The sequence below is a fragment of the Pezoporus flaviventris genome, unplaced genomic scaffold (genome assembly GCF_033815535.1).
Source record: "Pezoporus flaviventris isolate CSIRO_AGI_PZ_B2104156 unplaced genomic scaffold, CSIRO_AGI_Pfla_v1 ptg000002l, whole genome shotgun sequence".
NCBI classification, from domain to species: domain Eukaryota; kingdom Metazoa; phylum Chordata; class Aves; order Psittaciformes; family Psittacidae; genus Pezoporus; species Pezoporus flaviventris.
In genome coordinates, this window is record NW_026892550.1 from 69,417,838 (window position 1) to 69,441,967 (window position 24,130).

General features: G+C 52.9%; 1 protein-coding gene across 1 annotated transcript; it reads right to left on the bottom strand.

The window, feature by feature from the left end:
* Positions 1-284: 284 nt before the first annotated feature.
* Positions 285-19,368, bottom strand: LOC133274744 (adenylate cyclase type 10-like). The gene is made up of 26 exons (XM_061464291.1): positions 18,983-19,368; positions 18,607-18,800; positions 18,195-18,299; positions 17,041-17,079; positions 16,345-16,488; positions 14,714-14,919; positions 14,192-14,285; positions 13,792-13,877; positions 13,043-13,231; positions 12,808-12,929; positions 12,097-12,173; positions 11,620-11,809; positions 10,659-10,711; positions 9,229-9,382; positions 8,346-8,538; positions 7,727-7,813; positions 7,020-7,300; positions 6,235-6,371; positions 5,574-5,699; positions 3,793-4,047; positions 2,829-3,167; positions 2,530-2,596; positions 1,882-2,053; positions 1,395-1,502; positions 1,058-1,236; positions 285-486 (listed from the first exon to the last, which is right to left on the bottom strand). The coding sequence occupies exons 1-26, from the start codon at positions 19,366-19,368 to the stop codon at positions 285-287; spliced, it is 4,185 nt and encodes a 1,394-aa protein (XP_061320275.1).
* Between the last annotated feature and the right edge of the window lie 4,762 nt (positions 19,369-24,130).

The following is a 24,130-nucleotide window of genomic DNA, read 5'->3' on the forward strand; positions in this document are numbered from 1 at the left end:
TCTGAACGGGGGCTATAGGGATGCTGGGGATGGACTCTTCATTAGGGACGCAACAAAAACCAACCAAGCCCAGCAAATACTCCCAAGTAACTGCCTGCTTCTCCTGTCCTTTCCCTTCTGTGTCCTGGGAGATATTTACAGATCCTGTAACAATAAAAGGATTTAATCTGAATGCGAAGGGACACATGAATATTTAATAATTTGTATGTATTGCTTCTTACGGTACTACAAATATTTGGAGAGTACCGTCTTTCTCCAAATGTAAGATAGATGGTGGTAATGAACTATATGATCATTTCCAAGCCAGCATCATAGCTCGTGCAGGCTGCTGACAGATACAAGTCCACTGCCCTGTCTGTGCTGGCCCTCATGCGCGCTGCCAGGCAGGACAGCCTCCATCCAGCAGAAGTGCCCTCCAGCCTGAAGAGGTGCTCCAGTAAGGAAAGACAGCGGCTCTGCCGCAGCAGCCAGGCGAGCTTCTTCTTCCTGCCAAGCAAGAGAAACTGCTAGGCCCAGAGGCTTTAGCTCTACAGGCTAGAGCCTATGAGCTGGGTCAGACAGGGCCAGGGGGCAAAACGGGTGCCAGACAAGACCGTTACACTTCCTTGGAGGAAATAGAGCTGATGGAGGGGGAGCTGCCAGAAGGGAAAGGGGCAAACAACAAGTACCACAGTGGGAAGCTGGCCGCTAGAGAGGATGTTGGCCTGACAGCACCAGGGGGGCCAAGCTCCTCTTACTGCTCCTTCTCCATGCCCTGGTCCTGCCTCCAGCCCCCCCACCCCTTTTCAGTACAGCTCTCTCTTCCCAGCCAGCACCAATCCACTGCCACAACTCGTGCCAGCAGACACATCCCTGGCTGCAAGCTGCTTTGATACCCTAAGGTATGCTTTGTTCCAAGGGCCTCAGAGGGAGGGAGGGAGAGAGGAACTTTATCGTTCCCTGTTCTACCCTCACATTGCTCTGTGTGGCCTCAAGCCTCGTCAGGTCTGTGCCCATATGCCTGTGACCAGGTAGGAAATAACTCTTTCTCCCCCGGGTTCTTGGTCGTGTTTCTTACTGGGCCTTCTGTGGAAGGGAAGATGCTCTTCTGGCAACATAAGCGGCACACTGCAATTTTTCAACCTGCGACCTGACAAAGTCTTCAGCGCGGTTCCGGGGAAATGGCCTTCCAAGCAGGCTCAAAGCCTTTCTGATCATTTTCTTTGCCAGCTCTGTGCGTCCCACACCATAGCAGACCTGCACAGGAAAAGGGAAACATCGCAATGTGGACTAGATGCCCAAGAGACTGCAGGGATCTGCCAGTGGCCAGAGAAGCCAGAGCTCTCCTGTCCACTGCATCTGGGGAAGGCATCCAGCTCCATCACTCAGGAGATCCCTCCAGACCGCGCCTTTACCTCCCCTTTGAGGCTGAAGAAGGTGGCATCTTCAAAGCGGGATATCACATTCGCTTTACTCTTTAGAGAGTTCCTCAGGATATCTGCTTCGCTCAGCTTCCTGAGGGCCTTTGTGAAAGCACACGGAGAGCAGGTGAGATTAGTGCAGAGCCCATGGCTACCCTTGTCCTCCCCCATTGCCTCTGGCATCTGTCTTCAGAGGGTCTGTTTCTTCCCCTGGTGATACCTGCACAAACAGTCATGTTTTTGACTGTGTGCCTCAGAGCACAGGCACCACTGATCGTTCAGGCCTCCTCCCTGCTAATGCCCCTCATGCTAAGGGCACAGCACCCAATGCCTCTTCCCACACAAGAGGCAAACCAAAGGAAGAAGTGAGGCTCAGAGCTCAACATCTTCCTTCCAAGGACCCACAAAGTCGTGTCCTAGTGCAACGCAAACTTGTCCTTCCCAGAGCCAGGCAGGACACACTGCAAGCAGGGCGACTCACCATGTAGTAGTTGGAGACATGCAGGTAGGCAGCTGCAGTCTCCAGAAGATAGTAAAAGGCTCTGGCAGCATTGCCCAGTGTTGTGTAGTGGTGAACCAATGGCACAAGCACTGACTCCACGATGCCTTTGCAGTCACATGAGAGCGCATTGTTGTCCTCTCTGTCAGTCGCACTACCCAGAGGACAGTGCCCAGGGGAAGAAGAGAGCAAAGAATACAAGGGTATCATCTAGAGTGGTCTTCCTTCCCAGAGACAACATCAAAAGCCCTTTGTGCAAAGCAGAGCAGGAAGCCACAGACAGGTACTAGTCATACAAGTCCTTTGGGAGGAGGGAGTAAGGAAGAAGCTAGGCTTTCTGTCACCTCCCACAGGCAAACCACCTGAGCCCTTGTGGTGGCTTTTTCCCTGTAGATTTTGCAGTACTACTCTGCAGGAACTGGAAAGCGAGGGCTTCTTTGACACTGAGCCGTGGGCGTCCTTAAGCACTCACTCATCTCCACAGCCATCTCCTCTCAGCTCCCACCCCACGGAAAGCCTCTTCGCTAAGCTAGAGTCACAGCTGACAGCCAAAAGCCAGCATTTTCTTTGTCTCCTCTGCACACCCTGAACTCACTCGCTTCAAAAAGAATCAGAACCTTGTCTGCTCACCCAAAATCCTCTTCCACAAAAGCTTGCTGCTGCTGCTGCTCCTGCTCCTCCTGAGTATCTGTAATACCTTGAAAGAAAACCAGGGACACCTCCCACATGTATCCTGGGATAAGAGTTGCTCTCCCTCTCCCAGTAGGCCTGCAAGGATCCTTGCAAGGTGCTAACACACTGAGGAAAGTCTGCAGTGGGTGTCCACTCCTGCTGGGCTCGTTCCTAGCAGATCTACTCCCACTCGACCCCCAGCACCAATCCCTGGGCTCCCGGAGGGCCCAAATTACAGAGCATGGTGCACAGCATACCTGCAGAGATGTAAAACCTCTCCTTCTTCAGCTGTTTTCCAGCCAGCACCAAGGCCTTCCAGGTGTGTGGGTCATCCCCATCATCAAAGTCCTTACAGCTCCCTTTGTCCTGGGTGCTGCTGACAGCGAAGCGGTGGAAGACAATAAAGTCCCCTTGGCCGCAGCTCTGGCATTTGTGTGCATACCGCTCCAGGAAGGCAGCACACTTGGAGTGCAGGGTGACCCGCTGTTTCTGGACCCACAGCTCGTAGGCAGCCTCCTGCAGCAGCGGCTTATGGAACATCAGCACACCAAATGGACACCCCACACTCTGCTTGCTTGGGGGGGAGGTCTCCACACCTGCAAGGCAAAGGGCCTTTGTATGAGCCCAAGCTGTGGCCAGATGGGGAGCCAGTCATGCCTCGGTGCAGATCCTGAATAGCAACAGTGCTGCTGCACGCCAAGCCCTGCAGCATGGGGTGAAAGGGCTGATGCTAGCACAGCCTTGGGGATGCAGTTCTCAGCTGCACTGGTCCAGGCAGGAGCTGGGGATGTTGTTGCCAGCCAAAGCAAGCCCCAGCCAGCACTTTCTCCCCGCTCTTGGCATGGCAGCCACCAGCCTCCTGAGCAGGAACCCTGCATCACAGGGTAATCAAAGCCCAATAAAAGCTTGCTGAAGACCCTGGGCCATTCTGGAGGGCATCTTTTGTCTGGATGCTGCAGGTGGCTGGGAGAGGATGTCAGGGATTCCACTCGTCCCATGCCTGCGCTACGAGCAGCACTTGGATTCAGGGGAGCAGAGGCATTTGGGACAGCTGGTGGGAACTTCCCTCCAGTGCAAACCTAGTGTGCTTTCAGACTGACTTGTAACAGCTTTGACAAACCCATCCCCAACAGCCATGCCAGCCCTCACAGGAAGGGAATCACGCCACGCCCTTAGGAGCCCATCTGGGAGCTCCTTGTCCACCCCACTGCTACCACTTACCAATCTCTGCCTGCGGAGGGGTGGCTGGCTCCTTGCTAGGATCTTGGACGTCTTCTGGCTCCTCAGTGCTCTCCGTCCACTTGAGGATGTTGTCACTCACTAGACTGTCCAACAAGGTAGTCATCTTGTGCCTCATTCTAATCGGAAGAATGTATGACAGCAGCTGGGTAGTGAACACCGGCCCGATGATGGCTGCAAACTTCAAAACAGTCTGCTCCAGTGGGGTGATCTCGTCCAGCTGAGCCAGCACAATCTCTGTCAAGGAGAAGCCACACGTCTCAGTCCTACCTCTTCCCCACACTGAGGCTGGAGGCACTGCAAAGATTCGACGCATGAACAGGATAGGCTTTGGCCCTACACTGGCCACTTCTGGGCAATTGCAGCCCAGGACAGGTGTCTGCACAATGGCTCCGCTCCTACTGGATTTGCAGTTCACAGGGCCTGGGAAAAAGTGAGACACTCAACAGACACACTCCCCCACTGGGATAGGGCAGGATCCAGCAGGTACATGCGTCCCACAATGTGCCCTGCCAAACCTGGACTAGGTTTTTGCCAGCCCTGCAAGCAGGGAACAGACAACTTTCACCACCTCAGAGGTGAACTCAGAGCTCCCGAGAAAGGTTGTCTCAACTCAGCCAGACCTTACTCTTCTTTTCTTTGACTTTTCTTCTTGGGTTGCTTTGGGCAAAACAACTTAAGAGCAGGAATGTTTCTTCAAGGTTCATACAAATGGCTACTGACAGACAGGAGGGACATTCAACAGTCATTGACAGTTCCCCTGGCTACAGGTGAACTTCCATGAAAATCCACAGGAAAGTGGTTTATTTTTTTTAATTACGTGTGTCTTGGGTTCAGCAGTAGCAGTCATTTTTCTCCTTCTTAGTAGCTGGTGCACTGCTGTGTTTTTGACTTTAGCCTCGGAACAACGCTTGTAACACCGACGTTTTTAGTTGTTGCTAAGTAATGTTTAGTCTGACCAAGGATCTTCTGAGTCTCATGCTCTGCCAGGGAGGAGGGGAAGCCAGGAGGAAGCAGAGACAGGACAGCTGACCCAGACTAGCCAAAGAGGTATTCCATACCACAGCACATCATGCCCAGGATGTAAACTGGGGGCAGTTACCAGGAAGGGTTAGATCACTGCTTGGTCGGACTGGGTATCGGTTGGCAGGTGGTGAGCGGTTGTATTCTCTTCCCTTGTTATTTCCCTTATCATTATTATTATTGGTGGTAGCAGTAGTGGTTTGTGTTATACCTTAGTTACTGAACTGTTCTTATCTCAACCCATTGGAGTTACATTCTTTCCATTCTCCTCCCCATCCCTCCGGGAGGGGGGGTGGGGGGGTGGGGGGGAGTGACAGTGTGAGATGCGTGGCTGGGCTTAAACCACCACAACATGCCATGAAACCACTGTTAGCTGGGGAACTCAAAAAGAAAGTAGCAAGATAGAAGCTGTGTTCAAAGGTGAGTCAGAGGCAAGTCAAATTTTTGTCCCAGTAGAAGATTTGCTTCTGTGAGAAAAGGGAGTCATTTTAGTGTTGCATCAACAACTTTTCCTCTTCTACCTGCTGCTGGAAAGCAACCAGCAGGCTCAAGCTGCTCCACACACAGGAAGGAAAAATGGTTGCCCACAATGCCAGGACTGTTGCTGGTTGGAGCAGAGCCACCTTTTCCAAGGACAGCCCCAAAGCTGAGAGGGTGACTCTGCAGCACAGTGATGCCCAGCCTCCCTCCAGCCCCTGCGGCACAGCCAAGAGCCAGCAGAGTGGCTCTCTGCCCCTCACCTTTCAAGTTACTGGGCAGCATGGTGCTGTCCAGGTTCACGCCTGGCCTTACAATGCAGATCATGGCCGCAGCCCCTGCTCTGGACCTTGAGCTTGCTGTGAGGGATGACTCCAAGACTGCAAAAGCTAGGTGGAGCAAGAGAGAAGGAATGAGGCAATTTGCAAAGTGACCTGCAGCCTGAAAATGTTTCCAAGTTCACCTGAAATAGTCCAAGGCCCCTTCACACCACACAGTACAGGTGCACTGACCTGCGGGTGCTGAACATGCTCTCTAAGCAGAGCAAAATAGTTTTCACTGGAAGTTTCCCGCTCCTGGCCCTCACCTCAAGCTGGAGTTTGTTCTCAGTTAAGCTAGCATTTGGCCAACATAAGTTCTGTGCTCATGAGAACGTCTCACGACCACAACCTACGTGGTCCAGAACCATTTCCCCTGAGGTTTAGCCCCAAGAACTGAGGCCCCTCCAAGCCACAACTTGTGAGCCACTGCTTTGGCTGTCCTGACAACAAGGCACACAGAAGCCCGTGCCTCTGCCAGGCCAAGTTCTGCATGATCTGCTGCAAGATCTTACTCTGCCCCTAATCCATGGGGCAATGAAGGGGCAAGTTTGTGCTGTAGGGAATGCAACACAGCAACTCATTAGTCAGTGGCAAAGGTTCTTACTGTTCAGGTTCTCCCAGCTGTCCTCTGCTTTTTCACCCCACTTCTTGGTGCGGAACAAGAGCATGTCGTTGCAACGAAGGAAGTGCACCAGCTCCTCCAAGTAATACGGGATCCCCAAGCTTCTTTGGACCAGGAACCTGGGCAGGAACAGATCCAGCAGTGATCAGCACAAGAGAAGTAGAATCATAGAATGGGTTGGTTTGGAAAGGACCTTAGGATCATCTAGTTCCAACCCCCTCCCATGGGCAAGGACACCTCACACTAGACCATGTCGCCCAAGGCTCTGTCCAACCCGACCTTGAACCCTCCCAGGGGTGGAGCATTCACCACATCTTTGGACAACATGTTCCAGTGACTTGCCACCCTAAAAGGAAAAACAGTTGAGGTGGGTAGCAAGCCACTCAGGCATAGCTGGGGAGCCAGCATCTTTGTCACAGCTACACCTCACTTCTGAAAGGGAGGTCCTCCTGCTGGCATGTGGTTTTTGGCCCCCCTGAACCTCCAGCCTTTGCTGAAGTCCCTGGGGAAAGACTTGCAGACAGTGCCCAAAGCACAGAGCAGCAAGCCCTGCCTTTCCTCTCCTCAGGAGCTTAGGTGCTCTCTGGCAGCAGGGCAGACCTCTGCCCCAGGGAATCTGCCACACAGCCTGGCCACTTAGACCAAGCCCTTTTCACACCCCAGATATGCTTGGCCTTGGGGGTCTTCCTCCCTTCCTCCTTGTGAAACAGCAAAGGGTTGGCAGCTCCTATGCTTCGTGTCCAGGGAGCTCCCCTGCTCCAACTTACCTCACTAAAGCCCTAGGGATGCTGACCACTCCAAGGTCCTGGCAGAGCTTCTGCACCACAGCTGAAGGTTTCAGCTTCTCTAGTTGAAAGCAGATGATTTTATGGGACATCAGGTTGTTTGCTGTGGCTTTGTGAAAGCTCTCGGTTCTTGCAAAGCCGGGACATAAGCTCATGACCATGAAGACAGAGATGTTCCAGAGCAGAGGTGCCATGATACTCCAGGAGGCGGGGTCAATGAAATGGGCATTGTCGATGACAAATATGGCATTTCTGTCAATGGTCTGGAAAAAAAAGAGTTGTTCTGAGGGGAATCCAGTGGATTCTCAAGTGTCTTACAGGGAAGGAGATTTTGCCTCTGTCTCTTGAGAGGATGCTCTCAAGTCTCACCCCAACCAACTCCGTGCTTGGAAGCTTCCCAATGCCTAATTTCTTTGAGATTTTCAGGTCATGCTTAACATCACCTGCCCTGCAGAAGGAGGGAGCTTGGGCAAGGGAACGCAGAATTCTCTCTCCTCCAGGGAACGCTTTAAGGGAGGAAAGTTACTAGTATGCTTGTCGGGCTATGGAGAGAACATGGGGGGTTTCTCAGGCCCTAGAGGGCAAGGACCAGGTCCTCCCACCCACTCACACTGCTGTGGCGCAGAGCCCAGAGCCAGCAGGGTTGTTTTCCTCCTCTGACCCAGAAGGAGAAAAGGAGAAATGCTCACCTTCTCTAGCACTTTTGCCCAGGTTGAATGCAATTCCTCTTTCCTTTGCATTTCATGCATTTGGCGAACCTTGTCTGAAATGGGAAACTAGACAGAAAAGCAAAGTCAGGGAGAAACATGTCTCCAGGGCTCGCTACACCTACCCACCAAGCAAGATGGCAGAGCAAACCCTCCCTGCTCTGCCTCAGCACCTTCCCTCTCCCCAGCACGGGTGCAAGAGGCCACAGTGGGACTTCAACTAGAGCCTAAAGCAGAGGCTCAGGCAGAGCTGCATCTTGGCGGTGGGCTGAAGAGCTGGTTCTCTGACTGTGGGATCTTGGGCTGGCTGGAGCAGACCACTCACACAGCAATGACCTCAGCACAAGGTCAGACCCAGCCTCATTCCAGTGCTGCTTCCAGAATGCCGAACAAGGCACCAGGCACTGCCAGATGCAGCGCGGGACATTAAGTCACCACATACAGGCAGCCCCCGGGGCCAGGAATGGGAAACATGTGCTGTGACCCCCTGCAATCCCTCCCCCTGAGCTAAGGCACTCCAGCAGCCTTAGAAGACTGCTGAAGAACCAGAAGGGCTCAGGAGAAAGCCTTCTCCAGGGTCAGAGAGGCCTCTCGCTCTCACCTTGACAAGGAAGATGTCATTGAGGAGGCAGTAGTTGCTCTCTTCGATTATCCCGTTGAGATTTGTCCGTAGCACGTGCTCCCTGGCACTGCACGATTCACACTCATGGAGGCCCATCACCCTGGCCATCAGAATACGCATGGCAGAGAAGGACTGCCTCACGTTGACCTCTAGCAGTTCCATGCCAAATACCCTGCCATGCAAAAGCAAAAGGCACTGAGATCCCCAACGGCCCAAGTCTTCTAAGACAAAAGAGCTGGAGTTGCCTTTAGGGGGAACTCTTCAGCCTCCCACTTCAAAGTGGTACCGGGAGTTTCACTCCTTGTAAGAGAAAGGGCACAGAGAGGCAGTTGCTGCCAAGCCACTGGGAGAGCTAGGTCCAGACCCCTTCTGGTTTCTGCAGCGCTGGTCCATGTCTCCCTACCTCCCTACTGCAGAGGGACTTGCAGAGCTAAGAGGTGATCATGGAGCAAGTGGAGTTTGCCTTTGGGCTCCAGACCTTAGCAGTCTGCCTCTCAGCCACAGAGAGGCTTTTCTGGCCCAGTATTCCTTCTGGGAAACAGTCAGGGGGCAAGCAGGGCTTCTGAGACAGGCCACCCTGCTATATGTTGCATCTGGAATCCAATGCAAAGCACCGAGTTTGGGCTTTTTCCTTCTATTTGTGAAGGAGGAAACACCACAGGTCAAGAAGCACCTCCAACACCCCAAAGAGACAGGGGTAGGAGCAGAGCACGCAGGAGATAACTATGGAATGCCTCCATGAGGCTTTTTGAGGAGGCTTCAGTCCAAGGCCAAGGCACACTGGCCAAGGGGCTGGAGCGTTCCATGGCTCTCAGGGATGGAAAGAAGCAGTGTCCCAAAACTACAGGACAAAACCCTGTACCTGCAGCCAGCAGACTGGCCTAACTGGGACAGGTGATTAAGTAATTGGCTCTTCCCAGCGCCCCTTGCGCCCTCAAATGCCAGTATGTGTCTTTGTCCAAAACGGTTAGAGGCTTCCAAGCAGTTGACAAAGAGGTCAATCTCCTTCTTCCGACCTGTGAAGACAAACAAGAAAATGAGCTGCTGGGGCATGCTAGAAAGCAAAGAGCCGTCCCTTTGGCTGGTACCCTCCACCACAGCTTCCCTCCCACTACCACATCTGGCAGCCTACGATACCCCTGCTGCCTTCCAACCCTCTTGTCCCAGCTTTTGCACCTCTGCCTTCCTCAGAGTGGTAGCGGATGCCCTGTCCCACAGAGATTCAGACAGCCCCGTGCAAATCCCCCCTCAGGGATCCAGTACAAGGCTGGAAGGGATGATCTGAGTTGCTTCAGGCAGCTGTGTCCCAAACAGACTTAGAACATCTTCTCCTGGCTGTACGACTGGCCACAGAGCACATCAGTGTTGATACACAACCGTGTTTTAGTTCTTGCTGAAGAGGGCTTGCACAGCATCAAGGCATTTTCTATTTCTCATGCCACCCTGCCAGCAAAAGCAGGCTGGGGGTGCACAAGAAGTTGGGATGGGGCACAGCTGCAACAGCAGACCCCAGCTGGCTTATTTCATTGCATATGATGCTGTGCTTCGCAAGAAAAGCTGGGGAAAAGGAGGAGGAAGGGGGCACATTACGAGTTCCTGTGTTTGTCTTCCCAAGTCCTTGATACACATGTTGAAGCTCTGCTTTCCTGGGAATGGCTGGACACCTGCCTGCCACCAGGAGGCAGTGAAAGAATGCCTGATTTTGCCTGTCATGGATGCACAGCAGCTGCTTTACCTATTAAGCTGTCCGTATCCAGTGGGCTCACTTTTACCCTTCCAATTCTCTTCCCCATCCCACTGTGGGGAGTGAGCAGCCGTGTGGGGCTGAGTTCCCTACCGGGGTTAACCCATGACAGGGCCCAAAACATCCAGCAAGACACTGAGTGATTAAAGGCGTCCGTGATGCTTGACTTTTCCATGTTTACAAGCAGATGCTGCCAAGAAAGCACCTCTGAGGAGTACAAGGGGGAGAACCAACCACCAAAACTCCCCATCAGTCTAGCAGAAGGAAATCTCTTTCCTGATCCCAAGGATGTGGGACTGGTTTAGCCCCCAGGGTGTGAGCAGCTTGAAACAAACCTTCCTATCAGGTCTGGAGCCTGCCTGGGATCACCGAGCGCCTCACCCTGCTTCCCACCCCAAAGATATCAACTAAGTAGGCACTGAGAGAGCCAGCACTTCCTCAGGGCCTCTGCAGGCAACATTATCCCCAGCAAAACCTTTTCCGTTCCCAATACATGTTACTGAGGGGAAGAAACTGGGGTTCAGAAGAGCAAGGCATTCTCCACATACCCAGCAAGGAGGCGTTCTCTGGCATCTTCATGGCAAGAGCCATGCCAAATATGCTAGGAGCAGGGGAAAAAGAAAGTACAAGTCAGTTAGCTGGTTAGAAGCCAAGGGACATCAAGAAGCAGCCTGGCATGGAGGGGCTGGATGTGCTCCTCAGGGTACCTGTTTTTCTTTCGAGCAGCATGTTATCCCCTGCATGCTCCCCCCCACCAAAGTTCAAGCTGGCATGCTGAGAGAGCTTTAAGCATTAAGAAACCCAACAGCCACACCAGGACAAGAGAATATATTGAGAGTCCGTCAACAGAGGCCAGACCCAGAGACATGTGAAAGAAGCAAGAGTGAGCTGCTGGTTAGCAGATATCTTTACTGCGTTGGCCAGGAAAAACCGAGAGTCTTGGAAACAAGGACCCAATGGGCTGGGATTCCAAGCACCTGGCACCTCTGGCTTAAGTCTTCCTGTATTTTCAGAGACTAACATTCAAACCATCATCCAAAAAGAAGGTCAAATCCTGGCCCAGAGGAAGAGCCCAGGTTTGAGGAGGAAGACATGATGAAGAATGTCCTGAGGGTCCACCTTTATCCATGGGAACCAGACTGGCCCAAAGCTTCCCACTCAAGAGCAGCTAGGACAAAACCTTCTTGGGTCAGCATTACCAGGGCATGTGGTAGAGCGAGCACAGCACGGAAAGCACAGTTTGAAAGCCATTTGGACAGAGCCTGAAAGCCAGGTTGTGTCTACCAAAACAAAACCTTCCCCATTCCTGTGGTTTCACTCCCACTCTCCCAGCAAGAGGAAACAGCAGGGAAGAGAGGTAAAAAGCCTCCTACACCAGGGCTTCTGACCGTCTCATCCACAGTGAATGGAGAGCGGCTTCTGCTCTCTCTGCAGAACTCCTCTATGCTGGCCAAGCTGGACCCTTGATGCCACCATCCCCTCATCCAGACTTCTCAAGAGGACACTCACCTGTTGGTGGTGATCCCCACATATTGATAGACAGTGACAGGATGTTTGAAGCCTTTCATCTTTCTCTCCGGCAGCTCCTTGAAGTAGCAAGAGGGCAGCCCAGAGCTGGCACAGGTTGTGGTATCACAGGTCACCAGCCCAGAGTAGCTCATCATCATCCGGGCTGCCAAGTTCACCTTCTGGCCAATGACTGCCAGAGAGATGAAGAAAGAGCACACAGTGATGTACCTGTGCCACCAGCTCCACAGTGCCCTTCCAGACCAACGGCTGCCCTACATCCGACACCCGCAGCCCCACAGTGGGTTAAGCAGATCCCAGGGGAACAACCAGCTGTGGAGCCCAGTGTCCCACCCCAGCCCAGGACTGGTGCTGCCTGGGCCATTCCTGGCTGGTTGTTGGACAGGCACTCTCCCCAGCCTGTCTTCCTCTTCCCAACAGCTCACGCCAGTTTCCCACACCGCACACACGTGCTTGTACCTGTGTACTCGTGCCTCAGAGGGTGGCCAATGAGGCCACAGAACGCCATCCCACTGGTAACAGACACAGACACTGTCCTGGCACACAGGGAAACAACACGGCTTCAGAAGCGCTCCAGGTGCAGTCCTGCCCACCCAGCTTCATCTCTTCCCGCATCTCCCCTCAGCACTAGCCTGGGCCACTGGCCATCCTGCCCTGCCAGCCTGGGGTTCGGGGTACAGAGAGCTCAGGGCTGTAAAGGACCCAGGCGGCAAGGACAAGGAACAGGGCTTAGAGCACAGGCAGGAACTTTTGGGCACTTCTCCTGAGACCCCCTTCCCTGAGCTGTGACCTGTGACCAGTGGGAAAAGAGGGAGGGAAGAAGGTGCCACAGCGTCACTGCCTGTGATGACAGCAATGTAAGATCAGGTGTCTAGGCCCCATCACTGTTCACAGGCCAGTCACCCAGAAGGTGCTGCTTCTGGCACCAAGGAGCCTCTCGCCTTCACTAGGGCTCATTCCAGCATGGTGGCTAGCAGGGTGTGCTTGGAGACACTCTGCCTGGCTGCCCAGGGATAAGCCCAGGGGTTGCCTGCCACCTCTCAGGGCACTGTTTCCTTCCTGCCAAGGAAGGGAGGACAGGGGAGGGTAAGCTAGATGCAACACTCTTTCTTCCTCTGCTTTACGCTGGCCCAGGCAGCATGCGCTCCCTCAGCCCCACCAGACACTCACCCTGTTTTTGCAATGATCTTGGAGCACGAGTTGAAGATCTGAAAAGCACTCTGCAAGGCATGAATGCTCTCATGGGCCAGCTTTACTCCAGGGAGTCCGAACACACAAAGGAATGTACAGCCCTGCCAAGGACAGATGCAGCACATCTTGCCACAATGCCTAAGAAGGAACCTTCCCCTCTTGCTCAGTATCCACCCTCTTGGGTTGGGGGGAGATGATTCCACCTCACACTCACTTTGTCAAACAGGAAGACTTTGTTCACTTCACCCTTGTGAGGACAGACGATTTCCTGCATCAGGCTGCTGACTTCACTGAGGACACTGCGGAAAGATACTATGTCCTTTGTATCAAAATTCAGGTGGAGGAAGAGGATGGTGACTGGCCGTAGCTCACAGAGGAAGTCCTGCGGCACTCTGTCTTCAAGCTGGAAGACAAGAGCATGACGGCTTCACAAGCCTGCTCTCCCAGGGGCTGCCCACGCCAGGTACAAAGGGAGAGCTGGTGTCCTGGCAATAGCAGGTACTAGTAGGGGAAGAGAAGATCCTCCTCTCGGTTTAAATGGTCGGCAGGCTGCCCAGCTTGCAGCAGTCAGATACCAAATCAGAACACAAATGACAAAGGCGAAAAGGGCGCTCCGGTAACACCCCATCTTGGGACAGTTACGGACATGAGTGGTGACACTGAGCGATGCTCATGGGGCTTCAGTGGATTCTCCCCTCTATCCTGCCATCACGTCCACAGAACATGAAGAGCCATACCCACAGAAAAGACAAGAGATGCAAATGTCTGCCCCACCACCCATCTCTCTGAGGACAACTCATCCAGTGGTGCAGCACCTGTGCCCCTTGGCCCAATTTGCCCACATTGTCATCTCGGGATGCATTTTCTTTGTTTGGCTTGCTCTCATGGAAACTCCCTCTCTGAATGCACCACTTCTTCTGCCCTGCAAAAAAAGCAGCCCCAGCAGCAACGGCCCAGGCGTACCTTCCTGAGAACAGCTTTTGGGATGTAACTAAGTATGTCTCCCACATCAGTATCAGGGTTCAAGAAAAGAGCAGGCCTGACAGCATCTGCGGAGAGGAAACACACATGGTTGCTGTGGGAAGATGGGACTACGAGCTGTTGGAAAGCAGGGGCTAGCACTGGCAACAGGGGAGAGACTCCTGCGTTTGCTTGTGTTGCCACCTGCAGGTGCTTAGGGCAGAGCTGTCCCCTGGAAGGAGATGGCAGCAGCAGCAACTGCCCCAGCTGATGCACAAGAGGGCCAAAAGCATGACTGCTAACTGAGAGGGGAAGAGGGGAGCGGTAGTTCATCCCTGACCCCTGCAGCAGCCAGGCCCCACGTTTCCAAGCAAAACCAAAACAAGGTGAATCTGGCACTCACATTCGTTTTCCGTGAAGCAGCACTTCTCCTTCTGTGGAAGCTTGTCTAAAACATTTTGGCATTCCGACAGAGACATCTGGTTCATGCCCGTAACCTGAAGGTACACAGAAGGAAAGCACTTGACACTGGCTTCTCCAGGAGTCCCAGGGGACAGATCCTGCCCTCCACTGTCACTGTCCAGAAAAGGGGAGAAGAAGCCTATCTGGCTGGACAGGACAGCAGTGCTTCCTCAGAAACCCTGGAGCTGAGCAGACGTCTTCCAAGCATCCCCCAGCTGTCAACAGCTCCGTGACCCACGGAGGACACTGCTGGTGGGGCCAAAACTCTTCCAGTGCCTCCTGACCCCTCAAACCAAGCAAGCCCAGCCCAGAGTTACTCCTAACATAAAAGGACAAGAGCATCAGCTGCTCTCCCCTTTCAGAGCTACAACTCTCTCCACATTCAGCTCTTCAGCTTTCTGAGGCCTCCCTCCTTCAGGTCCAGGTCCTCAGAATGGCTCTAGATGCTGTCCCATCCACCTACCTTCACAGCTGTTTTGCCCGCAATATGGCTGGTTCTGAGCCTGTGCTTCTCACATAGCTCCCAGCAGGAGGCTGAGAGGACAATTTCACCTGCTTCCGCAAGCTTTTCGGCCTCACAGACATCCTCCAGGGCCTTGCCAATGACACAGAAGTACTGCTGCCTCTCGTCTCCAAACCTCAGGTGGTGCATATTCCCTGCAGAGATCCCTGGGAGAGAGAGAGGGAGAAGCAGAGCTCTACAGCCTCCAGCATTTCAGCTGTTCAGAAGCCAATCTGAACCCCAGTGGGGAGATGGTCATTATGGAGGGGGAGGGCATCCTCCATCCTTCTCGAGGGGCTACTGACACAGGACCCTTAAATGGGTGTTAAGAAATAGACAAACCAAGTGGACAGTGACACTGTGTTGAGAGTGCTGGCTGTCTTAACCTGCCCCAGAAACCCAGCAAACCAAGCCCCTGATCACCGCCCACCCCCTTTACATGCAGGCGGGTTGTAGCTGTCTGCTCAAGAAAAACTACAGCCTGCAAAACCCTTCTCACAGCCTTAAGCAATGCAGCTCTCCTTTGCTCTTTGTGAAAGGCAGGGGAGAATCCAACACGGAAAAGGATGCAAAGCTGCCTCCACCTGAAAAATGAAGGGATAAGTTCCTCCTGCAGGCATCTGGCCGACAGCAGATGCTCAAAGACCCCAGTATTCAACCTGACACCTGCTCTTCCTTTGAGCTTCACAGAATCATAAAACCATAGAACAGTGAGGGCTGGAAAGGACCTTAAGATCACCTAGATCTGACCCCACTGCCATCTCGCACTAGACCATGTCACCCAAAAGGCCGCCAAATTGGTCAGGCAGGATTTCCCCTTAGTGAAGCCATGCTGGCTGTCACCAAGCACCTTGTTGTTTTTCATGTGCCTTAGCATGCCTTCCAGGAGAATCTGCTCCAAGATTTTGCCAGGCACAGAGGTGAGACTGACTGGTCTGTAGTTCCCTGGGTCATCCATTTTCCCCTTCTTGAAAATGGGGGTTATATTTCCCTTTTTCCAGTCGTCAGGAACTTGACATGACTGCCATGATTTTTCAAATATGATGGACAGTTGCAACTTCATTCACCAGCTCCTTCAGGAACCGCAGACGGACTGCATCAGTTCCCATGGGTTTGTGCACATTCAGGTTCTTAGGATGATCTTGAACCAGATCCCCTCCTACAGTGGGCCGAAGGTCTTCATTCTCACAGTCCCTGCATCTGCCTTCCAGGACTTGGGTGGTGTGCTCAGAGCATTTGCCAGTGACGGCTGAGGCAAAGAAGTCATTAAGAACCTCAGCCTTCTCCAAATCCAGGGTAGCCAGTTCTCCTGATAGCTTCTGGAGAGGGCCCATGTTGCCCTAGTCTGTCTTTTTATTTGCTACATACCTATAGAAGCTCTTCCTGTTATCTTTCAGATCCCTTGCCAGGTTTAATTCTAACTGTGAACGCACACAAACCCAGTGGTCTGGTGTCCAACTACAGGTGGCCCCTTGAATGCTTGCAGGAGATGCTTTCCTTTGGCGCTAGCCCCAGGCGGGGATCCCCGCATTCCCTGCCAGTGTGAAGCACAGGAGAGTGCCACAGATCTGCACCTGGCACAGCACTTGTACCTATCTTAAGTCGGAATTTCTGACCCACGAGCATGTCATGCCTCCGGTACTTCTTCTGGATCTGCCAGCTACAGTGCACCACAAGGCTGATGGTCTTGGCCATCTCACTGGGTCTTGCTCTCCACAGCAGCAGCACAGCATCCCCTGGGGAAAGCAAGGGAACGTCAAGGCTCTGCTGAGACCTGACTCTCCCTGACCTACGCTCCATGGCAGGGACAGCAGAAACCAGATGACGTGCTGAAAAAGATGGACTTGTGGGAGGCCATAGGCCTCTGGAGGACCTCTGGACTCGCTGGGACTCCTCCTCCTCTTGCGGCCTGGCAGCCTGAGCTGTGCTGTCACCAGCCCGTCCCTCCATTCCCCCGTCCCCCCGTCCCTCACCAGCACTCCAATAAATGCCTTCGGCTTCACCTTCTAGTAGGTCTCCTCCTCTCAGTGCTGCCTCTGCCCTCACCCCCAGCACAGAGCCCTGCAAGCTGAGGCAGAGGGAGGGGAGCCACCACCCTTGCCGAAGCCAAACTGCAGGCCCAGGGTGGGAAGAGAAGCCTGAGAAAGGGCGCTGCAAAGGCGTATGAGAGTGGCCAGGAAGATGGCTCAAGGTGCTGCACAGAGCCTCTGAAGGAGGACAGCAGAGCTGCCACAGCAGTCCCGTGCTGCAGATTAATACCCATGGGCATCATCATCCTAAGTACGTACCAGCAAACTTCAAGATGTCACCTCCAAGAGTCAGCATGTCTGGAGACAGAGGGAAGGAAAGGAAGAGTCATGTGGACACCTTCTTCCATAATCCACAAAGGAAGCCCCCGTGCTCAGAGCGGAGCACCCAGGCGATGGTGCACTATCCGGCACAGCTTAGGAAAAGCACCACCCTGGCCTGCCTCCCAGGCTCCCAGGGGCTGCAGCCCTGGTACCTGCACAGAAGGCACAGAGGCATGGCCTCAAGCTGCCACCTAATTTTCAGAATGGTGGAGGCTGGAAGGAACCTCTGGGGTCCATCTGGTCCAACCCTGCTCTCAAGCGGGGCAGAGCCAGCTGCCCAGGACGCTGGCTAGATGGCTTTGGAAGAGCCAAAAGAGGAAGATTTCTCAAGCTCCCTGGCAATCAGTCAGTCACCCCTCACAGCCAAAAAGTGTTTCCCAACTTACAGAGGGAAACTGCTGTGCTTCAGTGCGTGCCCATGGCATGGCCTCTGGTCCTGACAATGAGCACCACTGGAAAGAGCCTAGCTCTGTCTAATCTGCTCCCTCCCTTGAAGTTTTAGACACATTACTGTAAGATCCCCTGAAGCCTTCTCTTCCCTAGGCTAAACAGGCCCAGTTCCCCCAGCCTTTCCTTGTAGGAGAGATGCTCTAGACCCTTCATCCTCTTCGAGGCCTCTTCTGCTTTTCTTTACAAATGCTGCCAAAGGGGTGTCCAGAATGTGCTCATAATCAGCTCAGAAGGGTCAAGACATCCCCTGAGAAAATGGGCTTGGAAGGGTCTCTGTCTCTCCCTGTCTTTCCCACACAACGCCAGTGCCAGCATGTCCAGGTCACTTGTGCGCTGGCACTTGCTTGGTGCTCTCAGCCTGCTCTGGGCCCCCAGGCACCATGGAGCTGGGTGTTCCCATCAGAAGCACAGAGGTGGCTGCTGAGAAAGTGGGTGCCTCCTTGGCCACAGTCGGGAGCAGAAAGGACCTGCACTTGTCCTGACTTGCCAGGAGAGCCTGGCTGTTCTCACTGTTCCTCCAGGCCACAGAAAGTCCCAGCCCTTCCAAGGAAGCAGGACTAGGTTGCCCAGGATACCAGCCTCCCCATTCCATGAGCAGCCCTATGGCCTGCCGCCAGGCAGTCCTGCAGCATGGCTCTTACCCTCCAAAACGTCACACAGGTAGTGATTGAGGTCTTCCGCCAACTCATCAGTGCCTCTCTGTGAACCACCCTTCCAGATACAGTGCTCTGTCAAAGAGGTGAAATCTGCAACAGAGACACCCAGAAATCAGGAAATGAATGCCCTGGGGACCAAAGGACCTGGCAGCCAGTTCCACACTGGCCAGCCGGGGTGCCCAGCCCGGCACCTTCCCATGCCCCAACACAGTGTGGGTTGCAGCAGTGCTTAACCACCCATGATAGCCCATCCTTTTTGGGAATCCCAGCAGAAGACCTCAGCATTCATTATGGCCACTCACTATCAGCAGCAGGGGCAGGGCTCCAAAGGGCCTGGTGTGTGCCAGAATGGCTCACGTTCCTCGATGTCACAGTTGCTCCTCCCTGCGCACCCTACCTGAAATATCTGCAAAGAGCAGCACTCCGTGGACTGCCTGAAAGCTGGTCCCGAGGTAGTCGCTAGAAACAAGGCTGGGGAGAAAAGCTGCTGCTTTGTCCAGCTCTGAGCTGCAACGTTTCCTCTCCCAGGAAGAAGACGCCATCTGCACCCTGTGGTGTCCGGGGTACCTCAGGATCATCTGCTGTGCCCAGCTGGGAGAAGAAATATGACCCCAGTGCGCCATGTGAGGTGCCTGCATGTGGGGCAACTGTCCCTCTGCCCACAGGGTGGCCACAGTCACTGGCAGTGGCCTCCTCAGTAGGTCTTTGCTTCCCTGTCAGCTCTCCGCACACATCACAATGAGCTGACAGTGACATTCTCTGCGGGTCATCACCTTTGGAACTGCTGCCCCGTGGCCGAGGCTTCCTCCTTGACACTGGGCCACTGGCTGGAGGTGGCCAGCACCACCCCATTGCTTGGGGACAGCACCCAAGGGAGGCACATGCAGACCTGCTGCAGTGCCTTGCACACACAGCTGTTTGAGAGCACTGCTCCTTTCCGACAGCGGAATAGCTTGTCACCGTTTTCCCAGTAGTCTTGCCCGCTTCTTTTTCCAGTGCTCCCTTGCTGCTGCAGCAAAGGGAAGGGACAGTGCTCTCTGGTCTGGAGACAGGAGGGGGAGAGGGACTGGGAACCCTTGCTGGGCTGTATCTGAAGAGCACCAGGCAGCATGCAGTGGGCCACCCAGAAGTCCAGGACAGACTCCAAAATGGTGGGCATGTTATCTGGCAATGGAAGTAGTTAAGATTTTGTAAAGGGCTATGTGTATGAAAGCTTGGGGATGTTGAGTTTACACTTGCAGGTAGCAAGGAAAAATGTTTCCTTACTGTCCTGGGTCCAGCAGTAGCCGTCATTTTTCTCCTTCTTAGTAGCTGGTGCAGTGCTGTGTTTTTGACTTTAGCCTCGGAACGACGCTGATAACACCGATGTTTTTAGTTGTTGCTAAGTAATGTTTAGTCTGACCAAGGACTTTCTGAGTCTCATGCTCTGCCAGGGAGGAGGGGAAGCCAGGAGGAAGCAGAGACAGGACAGCTGACCCAGGGGAACAGAACAGGGGTGAGCAAGTGGCCCCGTGGTCCTTAGCTGCCGGCTGGGTTGAAACCATGACACATCTCCAGTGCAGACTTCCCTCCTGCCTCTCAAGGGGCTCCATGATGTTGGCTCCACGACACAGGCTCAAAATGCCAAAATTAATATTTATGGGGTAGAAGAAGGTGAATCCCATTGGTTGCAGATGCTGTCCCTACGTTAATATTTTTTTTCCTCCCCATAAAATCTAGTCTTTAGGTGCTGTAGCAGAATGACTCTAAGAGCAGGACCATAGAGTTCTGGAGGACTGTGCAAGCAAGGCAGGGGGTGGCCCCCACAGGTGGCCGGAGATCGGACCTGGGAGGAGAATGTGGAGGAAGCTGTGGGGGGGCTAACCAATACTGTTGTGCCAAGAAGGAGTGGCTGAATACCACTCCTATATATATGTGAACTGCGTCACAAATAAAGCAGAAGCTGCTTATCACCCATATTGGGTTAGCGTGTCTGCTTTTCCTCGCCGCTTACAAATGGCGCCCGAACAGGGACGCAGACTACAGGGCCCTGGTCGCTGGGGACCCGGATTACAGGGCTCCGACTAGCGGGGACCCGGGATACAGGGCCCCGACTAGCGGGGACCCAGATACAGGGCCCCGGTCGACGGGGACCCGGATACAGGGCCCCGACTAGCGGGGACCCGGATACAGGGCCCCGGTTTAACGGGGACCCGGATACACGGCCCCGCTCGACGGGGACCCGGAACGGCGAGTGAGCGGCGCCGGCGGCAGTGGCCGGGAAGCGCGGGCAATGCTGCTGCGGTGGCGTGACGGACCCGGGTGCTCGGACTAACCGAAAGGAATCCGCCGCTGGGGCGAACCAGACACTGCTGCGTCGGGAGGCCGATCCGGAGACCGAGGTTACAGGACGACCCAGAAGAAGATGATCCGGAAAAGGCTGGCCATGAAAATGGACCGAGAGGTAGCCCTGGACTTATTACAGTGCTTTTTATAAGAGCGGGGAACTGAGCCCTGAACTTTTTACAGTGCTTTTTATAAAGCGGGGAATTGAGCCTGAGACTCTAAAGCAGCTAGCAGGTCTAGCGGCTAGGGAAGGCTAAGGGATTTTTTTTGCAGATCCTAATACAATATTTGAGGAGAGTGAGTGGCGAAAGTTTGGTGATGAACTATTTGACTCAGTGCTTAATGATTATAAAAAGGCAAAGAAACTCGGTAAACCACGGAGGGAAGTAATGAACTGTATAAAAAGATACAAGGCAGAAAAGAAAACTGCCGCGGTAGCAACGGAGAAACTAGGAACAGACGTCCCCGGTCGGTTGAAACCGGGGGAAGATTACAACTCGTTCCCCCCCCCCAACTCGCGGGAGCACAGGGTTTCCCCCCACCCCCCACCCCCACCCCCTTCCTTTTCTCCCCTTCCATCAGAAGGTGCCGCGGAGGAGGTGCAACCCCCTGCTCCCCCACCACCCCAGTTCCGAAAGTAGGGACTTTGAAAAGGACAGAGAAAGTATATTAGAAGGTATACGTATGATAAATGCCGAGGAATCCGAAAGAAAGAGGGCGGTGCCTCGGCGCCGGATCGATTGCGGCGCCACTTTGAAGCACGCAGTAGAAAATAGGGATCATGCGCGAGCGGGAGATTTAAAGGAACCGCGAGCCTCTCCAACCCACTATGCCCTAGAGTGAAAAAATTTTTAACTCAGTCACGGAGGAGCCAGCTCTGCAGATGGCTACATACCGAACGAGATACATCTGATAAGAAAGACACAGCTGCGAGCAACGGAGACCCCGAGTTCGGCGCAGGATCAGCCCCCGAATCCCCTGAATCCGAGCCAGATTTATATCCTCTGCTTCCAGACCCTGACTCTTCGTCTCCCGGGTGGGTCTGCTCAGACTTACTGGCCCTGGAGACGCTCAGTTGTAACAATGGATAATCAAAGAGGTGAACATTACCGGGGAATTTTCTGCAATGGGCATCTTTGCATATCCTGTGTTTACTACACAGCAGGGGGCTAAAGAGTGGGAAGCTCTTGATCTCAAAATAGTTAAGGAGGCCTGACAAACAGTGACCACGTATGCGTTACAATCCTCTTATACTCAAGCTGTATATGTTATGATTTTTTCTTGCAACTGACAGGGGGAGCCCATACAGTTTCTCTGTGATACTCATGTACTAGAAGTTGGTAAATATAAGTATGCCCAGGTTTCTATCAACCCTTGGAGACCTCTGTAGATACTGCTGGCCACTTCTTCCAGCACAGGCTGGCCACCTGTGTCGGAATGAGTGTGCATTTTGGTCAGTATAAAAGCCCAAGCCTCATACGATGTGGGGGAGGCAGAGCCTCTGCGGGGACGCCCGCTAAGGTTGAGCCTGCCACCTCGCACTGCAGTGATGCTTCTCGGAGCTGGTTTGCTGTTAGTCTCCACAGGGTCCTTGTGCCACGTTCTGTACGTGGGACTGTAGTGGGAGTAATGATGGCTTTTGCAGGGACTTAAAAAGAGGGGGGGAGGGAGAGAGAGTAATGATGCTGCACTTAACCTGTTTAACCCGTCTACTTCTCAAGAACTGAAGAACTGATAACCTGGGGGAGGGGGTATATTGGTGTCCTCCTGCCTACAGGTCCATGGTGACTGCCTGCAAAGTTTGTCAAGCCTTGCCATGAGCTGGACAGACGAATGGATAAACCTGATGCCTCAGCTACAGGAGCTGACCGTGATTACCCCAAGCAGAATGAGATAGAGGAAGAGAAAGAACAAATAACTGCAAAACATCACTTGGGGGCAACTGAAAAGTAACATCCTGAATATGTGTGCTTGTAAAATAGCTATTATTAGAGGTTGTGATTTTGTGTATAAAACCACCTGTATTTACTAGCTAGGTGCTAATAAGAAACTGCACCTTGTACTGTATAGATTTGTCACTTGTAAAAGAGATGTTAGAGTATGGAAATTTGCAGTAGCTGCTAGAAAATGCTAAGGCAAAAGCTAGAAAAATTTTAATACAATGGTAGTGTTATAAAGCAGGTGATGGAACAAATTTAAGAGGGGGGAGAATTCCACTGGTAAGAAATTTCTTTGGCTAGTCCCTCACTGCCATCAGCATCTTCAACATGCTGCTGCACCCTGTAACAGTTACTCTGCTAATGTAAATGTGTGTGTGCCTTGCTGTAGTAGCAACTTGTTACTGGATGAAGCAGGTGAAACTGTGCATTGACAACAAGGTGCAAGGACTGAGGCTGACCAAATGCCTGCTACCACAATCAAGGGCAAGACTGGGTTGGCTTCTGTGTTTGCCACCAAGAAGAACCTTTAGCTCCGCTGTTGGCTGCAACCCAGCAGGCGTGGAGCGGTGGGGACACATGCCATGCCAGACCTTGATGTGAAGGATCAGAGAGCTATACAGCCTGTTATCAGAGAGCCATACAGCAGAAAAAAGGGGCAGGCCCAGGCAGCCTCTGGTTGGCGTATGTTGGAAATATAATCTAGCCCGGATCCCCTGCTCAAGTAGAGCCACCCAAACCATATATAAAACATAAAGGGGGAAGATGTGGAGACGGTGTTCTCACAGGAGAATGCATAAGTGGTACATAAACTTTGAATAGTCCTGAAAGATACAGCAAGGCCATGGGAGGCCCGAAGAAGCTTAAGCAAGCAAGATAAGAGGCTGGAATTCACCAAGTTAATGAGAACTGTGGACTGTTGGCAAGCTTTCAAGGTTGAGTTCTCACAGCTGTGTTTAAGCAATTATATGTTAGTCACTAAGGGTCTTCAAAACATGTATCCAATCATAATATGCCAAATCACTGTAAGTGCTTCAGCTCAACTAAGCAGACTGGGTTGCTGAGTTGCTAAGCAGACAATTCTACATCGAAGGCAATTCCCGATTTGTTTTAATGTTGACTCTGTAAGACATGCAACACTGCAGAACCTTTTGTTGTTGGAACAGGGACATGGATGTGAAGAGTCTGATGGAATGTCTTGTATGAGTCTCTCTGATTATGTTAATTCGATGCACGCACAGCTGAGAACCCTGGCTCAGCTTACCCAGCAATAGTAAATGAGCAATATCCTAAGAATAACTAGATGGTTGTCTTCACGGGGCATTACAGGTTGAGTCAGACACTGCTGTTTAAAAGTATTGCACTTATGTATCATGATTAGGTTAATCATCGTAGCTATTAGACTTGTTTATAGTTGTGTGATAAAACAGGTGAACAGAATAACCCATAATGCCTTGCTTGCACAAAGAAAAAGGGGGGAATTGTTGCAGAATGACTCTAAGAGCAGGACCATAGAGTTCTGGAGGACTGTGCAAGCAAGGCAGGGGGTGGCCCCCACAGGTGGTCGGAGACCGGACCTGGGAGGACAATGTGGAGGAAGCTGTGGGGGGGCTAACCAATACTGTTGCGCCAAGAAGGAGTGGCTGAATACCACTCCTA